The sequence below is a fragment of the Triticum dicoccoides genome, chromosome 4B, assembly GCF_002162155.2.
Source record: "Triticum dicoccoides isolate Atlit2015 ecotype Zavitan chromosome 4B, WEW_v2.0, whole genome shotgun sequence".
Taxonomy (NCBI): domain Eukaryota; kingdom Viridiplantae; phylum Streptophyta; class Magnoliopsida; order Poales; family Poaceae; genus Triticum; species Triticum dicoccoides.
This window is the reverse complement of record NC_041387.1, coordinates 521,466,652-521,476,307: the sequence shown is the minus strand read 5'-3', so window position 1 is coordinate 521,476,307 and position 9,656 is coordinate 521,466,652. Positions and strand designations below refer to the sequence as shown.

The window sequence follows — 9,656 nt, the reverse complement described above, 5'->3', positions numbered from 1 at the left end:
AAATACGGAGTATAACTCTTGTTATACGGTGGCAATCTCATCATCTCCGTGCTGGTCCATCACTTTATGCAGAAATTCCAGCATGCTAACACATACGGGGCAGGTTGGGTATAAAAAGACATCACAAAGACCTGAAGAAGCTCAGGCCGATGCCAGAGTTATATTCAACAGACTATATTTCCCACTCCAAGACAAGCACTCGATCTACTAACAATCCACCATTGTACTTGACACACAGTGATCCGAGTAAAAATAAAATTGGAAAAAGCACCACCAATTCTTCCAGGTCGTCAAATAATGTACATGCAGGATGACAAAAATGTGCCAAACAACAAACCTCACACAGAACCGAAGAAAAGCGCACACCGATGCCAGAATTACAGCACTCTCAGCAGACTATTTCCCCCTACCCAATCAACATTACAATGTACCCTACCTTGCACACAGCCGTCGGAGTTAATATTACTGAAACAAAACCACTAACTCATCCATAATTTTGAATAATGTACACGCATGGCAAATATGCAATTCAACTAGGAGCTCGTGGACGAACTTGCAGTATCACGTCATCAGCTTTTGTTTCTGCTTTTTTCTCTTTGGGGGAGAAGCCAAGCCAAGATCTTTGCGAAGCTGCTCATCTGGTTGCAGCGTCTTTGGAACAGCACCAAAGGCGCAACGGGTGACCTCCAGCCCTGAGAGTGCTTGGTGCAGGTATACTGATGCATCCTCCAAACTTTGCTTCAGTTTACGAGTCCTTAGAAAAGTAGGGAAGTATGTCTTGGACGCTTGCTGGATTCTTGGCTCTGCTGTAGGAAGGTTCATCTCAGCAGCCTCCATGAATCTGTCGGTTGCTGCCTCCCATGACAAGTCATACATCTGCATATCTGTTAATGGAGTAGGCTGCTCTGCTAGAGCATTCAGTGTGAGTTGTACAAACTCTTCATCGTTGTTGTAGATACGGCAGTTGGGGAACTGCTTGAAGAACTCATTGGAAGGGTGATTGGCACATATAACAATTTTTCCCATTGCAAGGGCCTCAGCTGAGGTCGTGCAGACCACATCTGTTGTGCTGGGGTTGATGAATACTTTATAGCTGTTGGAAAGTAAAGTGATTCACTGTTAAGTTTTAATAACACAAACCATAGCTCTATCCTGAATATAAAATAAATACCAAAATATATTATGTCATTTCTATGATCTACTCCCTCCGTCCCATAATATAAGATGTTATTACAAACAATACCATATGTATTATATTGGTATTGTTTGTAATAACATCTTATATTATGGGACGGAGCCATGGAGGGAGTAGCATTCTAGATCCGTCCCCCAGCCTGATTCAGTAACTTGTGCTCAAGTTGTGATTAAATCAGTAAGCTTGTATTTCATCTTCTTTTGATAAAAGGGTGAAACAGAAACAACCCTTATTGTCTTCAGTGACATATAGCTATATATAGATTTCAAAATGATATTTCAAATAACGACAACAACAACAACAAAGCCTTTAGTCCCAAACAAGTTGGGGTAGGCTAGAGGTGAAACCCATAAGATCTCGCAACCAACTCATGGCTCTGGCACATGGATAGCAAGCTTCCACGCACCCCTGTCCATAGCTAGCTCTTTGTCGATACTCCAATCTTTCAGGTCTCTCTTAACGGACTCCTCCCATGTCAAATTCGGTCGACCCCGCCCTCTCTTGACATTCTCTGCACGCTTTAGCCGTCCGCTATGCACTGGAGCTTCTGGAGGCCTGCGCTGAATATGCCCAAACCATCTCAAACGATGTTGGACAAGCTTCTCCTCAATTGGTGCTACCCCAACTCTATCTCGTATATCATCATTCCGGACTCGATCCTTCCTCGTGTGGCCACACATCCATTCTTTTTATTTGAAATAAATAAAATGATATTTCAAATAAAAAGAAAAATAAATAAATAGAAAATAAGAAAGATGCAACGAAATACTCCCTCCGTCACAAATATAAGATGTTCTAACTTTTTTTTGAATCGGATGTTTATAGACACGTTTTAGTGTGTTTGTTCACTCATTTCAGTTCGTATGTAGTCCATATTGAAATATCCAAAACAGCTTATATTTGTGAACGGAGGGAGCAGTTGGTAAATACGAGAACTTACTCATGGAATAATGGATCTGCATGATCACGGCCAGGGTGAACGTTTACAGCCAAACTTAAGCGCTCTGCAGATTCTCGGATTTCATCTGAATCTTCTCCACTACCATATAAATCTACTTCAAGATCACCTAACCTGCTCTGATATTTGGACAGAAGGTCAAGAAGCTCCCTATAACCCTTACTCCACACCATCTTCCCAATGTAGTATGCCCCTTTTGTGAAGGCTGCCTCTCCATTCTGCAGCTGCTTCAATTTTAGCCTGCCAACCTCAAGAAATTTTGGATTCACACCATGGATATTGCATACAACAGATTTGGGTAAATCTTGAGTGGCACCTGATAGTCTGATTATCTGCAAGCCAAAGTTAGCATTGTATGATTCAGCTGAACAGGGCATGATGATTCTGGGTTCTAGGAATTACAGGGTACTCAATTTCAACAATTTGTAATGGAGCAGAAGGCAAAGGAGCAAGAAAATCCAAACAGGAAAATTCAAGCTACCTCCATTTTCTATTTTCAATTGACTATTGTTATGTCATGAAACATCAAACATGTCATAGAAATATTCAGAAATTTTGAACAAGCAAAATGCACCCTGAAAGTATGCCTATTTTTTTATTCATCATACCTCATATGCATTTCACCACATACTCCTACCCAGTCATTGCCAATTAAAATCAATGTTCGAATTATAAAAAAAAATAACACATGGCGCAGTTGGTCAGAAGTTCCAATGGTAGATCGTAATTATCCATCATACAATATTTGCAAAATTTTAGACAAAAATACAAGATCTTTTGATATGGCTAAAGCAGGAACAACTATTGGGTCAGGGCTGCAGGATAAGAAAGGTTATGTTACAGATTTTGATTCATCCTGGTAGTGCAGAAACTCTCTGTTAGATGATATTTGTCTCTTCCGTATTTCCAAGGCAGTTTTTGTGCACATTTTTTCATGGGCTCTGATTAAATATCTATTTTTATCCATACCAGTCTCACATGATAAGGCCAACATTGTATAGAGTAATCATGGCTACGTTCACTGCACTGAGGTCAGCAGATAAACTCATCACAACTTTGTTGATCTTATATCTGAAGGATATACATGTGGGTATGCATGGACAGAGATTATGAATAGGAATCATTCATGCTTGGTCCTGATTCTTGAGATAAATGAGGCATCATGGACAGAGATAACAAGGCGTACATAACAGAGGTGAAGGTTTGACCGCACATATTCAGGATGTTACCTTGTGGCAATAAATTCGGGTAACCCAAGTGTTTGCATATCTGAGGCAACAGGCAATCACTTGTCCATTCTTTTCTCTTCTCACATATGCTAGATAGTTTGTGTGGATAACACCTATCACTCGCCTGAACTTATTTTTCCATCTTCGCCCATGGTGGTACCAATTTAGATGCTCAGGCTCCTCTAGAACAGCAATATCGGCCATTTCATCTGGAATGCATTCTGTGATATCCCCAACAGGTAGAATGCTTCTCATTTCTTTAGAAAACTGCATCACAAGGAAAGGCCGAGTTCTTTCAAATAGCCTCAAAGCAAAACCAAATTACACATGGGAGGCAGAATATACATATTGCCAGTTGGATGACAACAACAACTACAGGGCCTACCACCAGCAAGCACAAATCATCATCTATTGCGCTTAACTTCATGCAAGCAAGGGACCAAAGTTCTCTTAAAACTGTAATCAATTTCAGTCAGATATATTTGGAACTAAACCAGCTGTGCAAAGTAAACCATGGTAAAGATAAGATGAACACATTGGGCTGAAAGAACAGGTGTACCTTAGCAGGGTAGAATTTGATGCTGAACGATGGCCTGAAGTCGACCCTCTCCTCAATCCAGCGACGAACAAAACCCTCTTGCTCCAACGGCGAATCGAACACAATCTTGTTTGGGTAAACCAACTCTTGGTCCCTTAGAGAAAGCCAGGGGATCACCAAGGTGACGTCTCTACTCCCATCCTTGGCAAGGTAGGCCGCCCGGAACAGCGGGTTGATGGAAGTCCCCGTCATCCACGGGAGGCTCGCCGTGGTGAACACAGCGAAATGCCGCCTCGCCGACATGGCGTGCAGCGTGCAGCTACACTGTGAATTCCACCCAAATTTCGGGTTATCCCGTCACTGGAAGGACACAAGGATATGCATGAGCAACAAATTTGTGAATTGGTTTTTAAGACGTTGGTGCTAACAACTGAACAATCTCCATGTATGAATGATTACGAGACACAGGGTAAACTGTAACAGCAGGTATGCATGTTGCAACTTGCAACCAGACGACACAAATCGCATGAAAGCGAGCTCCCGGGTGCTGGGGGAATACTACCAGTAAATAAATTAAATAAACAAACAAATAGAGGACTATTCCAAACGACGGTGTCGGGCAGATTGGCGGGGAATCAGGGGCGGCTTACCTTACCACCAAGGGCCGAGGAGGAGAGCTACAGGGCAGAGGCTGGGTGGGTCGGGTCGGGGCAGCTCGCGGCCGGCCGGACTCGGGTGGGCTCGGCCCGGCGGGGAGCGGCCGGCTGTGGCGACGAGGAGGCGGAGAGCGGCGGTTGAGCGGGCGGGCGGGTGGCGGCGGCAACCGAGAGCAGAGCTAGCGGAGCGGAGGGGGAAAGGGAGTCGGCCGGGCCACCCCACCAACACCTGTCGTGTCGTGTACTCGGTCGTGGGCGCGCGCTGGCGCTGGCTAGATCCCCCCGGAAGCCTGAGTGCTACTATTTCCCCTGATCCAGTCCCGCGCGGCGACGACGTGACGTACTGACGTGCGTCGGTGGATCTGGGCCGCACGCCGGCGCCTGGACGGACGGGAGCGGCACAGCGCGACGGCTGAGGCGACCCCGGGCGCGAGTAGTTTAGTGGCCGGTAATCTGAGGTTATGCTTAATGGTGTGGAATATTCCTCCCTTGACAGCCACGCTCGGGCGCCGACCGAATCCAAGCAACCGACCGGGTCTCTGGGAGGGCATCGTGCCAGCGAGGGGGTCTCTGTTCGAATGTACGGGTGCCAGCTCACGATTATAACAACGTAGTGGTAGAATAGTCCAGGAGGAAATTCTATATGTTTCTGGTTTTTTCAAAAAACTTTCGACTTATTCGTCTCAAGAACGTTGTTTGTCTGAGCGCGCCTCTCCCTCTCTGAGCGCCGGTGGCCACCTGTCGGGGGTTGGGTGTGACATATGCCAAAGGATGACTTATCATGATGGGAGCGAGTAGAACATCGCCGGTGCCAAAAAACGGGATGAGGCGAAGACATGCACGCCGGCGGATCTTACCCAACTTCGGGGCTCTCCGGGGAGATAACACCCCTACTGCTGCTCTGCGGGGTCTCCGCATGATCACTAAGGCAGAGTGAGTACAAGGTTGCTCCTGGAGCTGTATTCTGGAGGTAGGAGAAGGCAAGGCTAGCTCTTTCCTCCCTGTATGATCTGCTTTAGTGCTAATGGATTCGAACCCTTTGCATGGGTGCCCCGGGGGGTTTATATAGGCCTACCCCCCGAGGGTACAATGGTAATCCGGCTGGGCGCGGGTCCCAGCCGTCTGTCTCACAGGCCGCCGTCTTCTCCGCCGACTGCTGGGGTCCACCGACCGGTGGGCCCCGCCGACGGGTCCGGTACTGTAGCCGTGCTTCTAATGACGCAGGCTTGGTCATGGGGTCCTGGCAACAGTGTCGCCGTCTATCGGACGATCATTGTCGCCATTCTCCGTCTTGTCTGGTTAATGGCGTGTGGGGCCCGTGGGAAGGGCCGACCGACTCCAGGGGAGCCGACTCCCACGGGCCCGTCTTCGGGGTGCTCCCTGCCGTCTTCTGTTCTCTCGCTGACGGGCGGGTCCCGCCGTCTCTGGGTCGTACAGGTAGGCCGCCGTGGCCACAGTGCGCCGCCACTGTGGCTGAAGTCAGGGCAGTCGTGGCAACAGTGCCGCGCCATACTGGAGATCTCCAGCGATACAGCATACTGTAGCCATACCAACTCCTCGTAAGCACGAGGTGACGGCCACGCTGTGACCGTACCCCGCATCGCCTATCGTGGCGAAGGTAGGTGACGGGTGGAATCGCGGCCGACTCTCTAAAGCCGGCTTCTCTGGAAGTCGCCGGCCATGAGTCGGCTTTTCTTGGAGTCGCCGCCTGGGACTCGGCTTATCTTGGAGTCGCTGCCTGGGACTCGGCTTTTCTTGGAGTCGCTGCCTGGGAATCGGCTTGAGGGGCGCAGCCTGCCCCGATTGTCTTGAAAGGCTCTGGGGCTCGGGTTAGCCTACCCGTGGCCCATTACTCCGACAGTAGTCCCCGAAGCTGGTGAGGCTCCGAGAGTGATACGTTGTGGGGCCTCAACAGTTTCATTCTTCTAGCAGAGAAATCTGGGCTTCGCTTGCCGTCTTCCTTCAGGCAGACTATCCAGAGTCGGATTCGCAGGGGGCCGTCTTGCTTTGTAAAGAGTTCGAAAGTCGTGGCGGGAGACCAGGCGGCATGCCTGATACGCTTCCCCGCGGCCGCCCGCCGCGGTCCTATCGCGCGACGCCACGCGGCGAGGACAGTCTGCCTACCCACGCGCGCGACGGGACGGGCCGTCAGGCGTGGCCTGCCACCGTGCCTCGGCACGCGAACGGATCCGTTGCGGCCGTGCGGACGGTCGGGTTTCCCACGTCGTTACTGCGTGCATTAACTTCGTGGGGTAAATCGTGGGGGGCGTGGGGTCCCGTGCGCAGTTAATCCCACGCCCGCCCTATCGGTTTCTCAGCCTTCAAGGCTATAAGCAGGCGGGGGGAGGGGGGAGTGGAGCGGCAAAGCACGCACACCCATCTTCCCTGCTCCCCCGCCTCTTCTTGCCTCCTCTGCTCTTCTTCTTTGCCGCCGTCATGCAGAACCACACCGTGCCAACGGCGATGAGCTCCTCCTCTGCCGCCGCGGCTTCTGCCGTGCGCTCCGGCGTGTGGGACGGCTCGGAGGTAGATGACGACCTCATCGAGTTTCTCCGCAAGACGCGCCGCCTCCCCGGCGCGCACCTTGTGCGAGCCCGCGCCGCGCCGGCGAGGGAGATATCGCCGGCGCCGGAGGAAGGCGAGCGGGTCATCTTCCGCTCGCATCTCATGCGTGGCCTGGGGCTGCCGGCGAGCGGCTTCTTCCGCTCCTTCTTGGAGTTCCACGGGCTCCAGCCGCACCACCTCACCCCGAACACGGTGGTGTTGCTGGCTGCCTTCGCCACCCTGTGCGAAGGCTTTCTCGGCGTTCTCCCCACCATCGAGCTGTGGGGAGAATTCTTCTCATCCAAGCTCGGCACGCACGTCGCCGGCGTGCCGGCTCAATGCGGCGCCTTCATCGCGATGCGGCGATCGACGGCCGACAATCCGTTTCCCTCCATCCCGCTGATTAAGTCGGTGAAGATGTGGCAGCGGTCGTACTTCTACGTGAAGAATGTCGCCCCCGATGGCGACTGGGTCAATCTGCCGCCTTATGAAGCCGGCGCACCGGCTGGGAGGCTCCCCAGCTGGTCTCATCGAGTCAAGACGCTGACTCCCGCCGGAGCCGCCGTCGTGGCGTGGCTCCGAGTTCTGACGCAGTCGGAGGGCCTCGTTGGGGCCGACTTGCTGGCCGCCCTTCATGGCGCGCGAGTCCTCCCGCTCCAAGGCCGGCCTCATCTAATCAGTCAGATGAGCGATCACCGGGATCCGAGTCGGATGTGCACCAGGGAAATGCCGCGTGCAGAGGTGGCAAACATGGTGAACCACATCGCGAACTGCGAGCTCGGGGAGGACTGGCAGTTCGGCAAGGAGCCGTATTCGCGCGCCAACCCCCCTCTAGTGGTAAGTCGCATCTCTTTATTGCTTTGTCTTCTTTATAGCCGAATCCGACTTCTGATTTTCATTGGTTTCTCTGAATTAGAACCCCCTCATTCAGCCCGCAGCCGGCCTCGCAAGACTGCCCCGCGAGTTCGTCCCCGACCGAGCGGAGAGCGACGTCGACGACCCCAACTTGGGGGCGGCAGCGATGGAGGCCGACACCGAAGCGGAGGAGGAGGAGCGGGAAGCGGCCTCAGGCCCTCGGCCACCTTCGTCGACTGGCCTGAAGACGACGCCGAAGGGGAAGTCGTCCCGCGCCACCAGCCAAGGGTCGGCCCGTCAGGCACGGGTTCCTCTGCCGGCTTGGCCGGCCAAGGCGGCGCGAAGAGGCGCCACGCCGGGCCAAGTTCGCTCGGGGGCAAGCCGAAGAAGTTCAAGGGGGCGGCCGCCGCAACCAAGCGGGAGGAGGTGGCCGCGAAGGCCAACCGCTTCCGTAAGGAAGTGAAGAGGCCGCCACTAGTCTCTGCGTAAGTGTTTCCGCCTTTGTCTTATTTTCTTTTTGTGAATCATGTCCGAGTTTCTCTTTTACACTCCCTTTTTCTTCAGGGCTCCCCTTACCCTTGAGAGGGTCGCCTTCCCCTCCGTCATGGGGTCGGCAGAGACGTCCGCTAACGCCCGGCGGGTCGACCCCGCCGCCGACCTCCGAGAGGCGACGGAGCAAAACGCGCGAGAGAAGCGCGACGAGGAGGAGGCCGACCGCCTGGAGAAGGCGGAGGCTGAGAAGGCGGAGGCCTCCGCCCAGAAGAAGCTGGAAGAGGCCGAAGCCGCCATTGCGGCCAGACGGCGAGCTGAGGAGGCCGCGCGCCGCCAATCGGCATTGCACGTCCTCCCACTGTCCTCCGCACCGCCACCTTCGGAGTTCACGGGGCAGACTGGAGAAGCCGGCGGCGAGGCCTCCATGTCGGACACGCTTGTGCCGCCACCGCTGCCGTCTAGGAGCGTGCGTGGAAAACAGCCGGCAGGCCCGCCGGTGCCGCTGACTGAAGACGAGGCCGTGGCGACGCTGCTCCTTCAAGTCGCCTCGCCAGCGCGCCGCCGTCTTGAGAAGGCAACTTCGGTGCCGCGGCCCTTGGAGGTTGGTGCCGCTAGCTCGGCCATCCCAGACGCCGAGGCGATGAGCGCCGCGCCCGTTGGGTGGGTGCGCGGGGGCGGCACAGGCCCGCTGAACCAGGCGCTTCTAGACGTCTAGGCGAAGCTGCGGGCCGAAGGTGACGCCCTCCAGAACTGCACCAGGGCGCATCTGGCATCGCGGACGGTCGTCCGAGTATGTTTTCCTCTTTGATTCTTGTTTTCCTTGTTCTTCTCTATGGGGGCGCGCTAGCGCACTCACTGGGTGTAGTCCCCGAGTTTCGGGCCGGCTGCTGAGCAGGCGGTTCGGAACTTCCTCTGGCGAGTTCCAAGTATTTATCTTTGTCTGAAATGTTTATTACAGGAGTATCACAACCTCCGCGCCACTGCCTTCAACCGCAATGTCGAGGAGTTGAGCAAGCGGACTGCCGACTTGACGGAGAGCCAGAGTGAGTTCTTCTTCTTCTTCGTGGGGGCGCGCTGGCACACCCGCGGGCTGTAGTCCCCGAGATTCGGGCCGACTGCTGAGCAGTCGGGCCGGATCTTCCCAGCGACCTTCTTTCTTGACGACTTTAATGTCTCTTTGTTTGTTCTT

At 53.3% G+C, this 9,656-nt stretch overlaps 1 protein-coding gene across 1 annotated transcript; it reads right to left on the bottom strand.

Moving 5' to 3' along the window:
• Positions 1-241: 241 nt before the first annotated feature.
• Positions 242-4,951, bottom strand: LOC119291211 (digalactosyldiacylglycerol synthase 2, chloroplastic-like). Its single transcript, XM_037569925.1, has 5 exons — positions 4,571-4,951; positions 3,942-4,280; positions 3,383-3,649; positions 2,136-2,485; positions 242-1,093 (listed from the first exon to the last, which is right to left on the bottom strand). Exons 2-5 carry the CDS (start codon positions 4,221-4,223, stop codon positions 562-564), a joined length of 1,431 nt encoding a protein of 476 aa, XP_037425822.1. The 5' UTR covers positions 4,224-4,280; positions 4,571-4,951; the 3' UTR covers positions 242-561.
• Positions 4,952-9,656: the final 4,705 nt, after the last annotated feature.

Coding starts and splice junctions, on each gene's coding strand:
- LOC119291211 (XM_037569925.1), bottom strand. CDS start 4,223: ATGTCGGCGAGGCGGCATTTCGCTGTGTTCACCACGGCGAGCCTCCCG. Junction 3,650..3,941: donor TCAAATTCTACCCTGCTAAG/GTACACCTGTTC, acceptor CTTGTGATGCAG/TTTTCTAAAGAAATGAGAAG. Junction 2,486..3,382: donor CCCGAATTTATTGCCACAAG/GTAACATCCTGA, acceptor TTTGGCTTGCAG/ATAATCAGACTATCAGGTGC.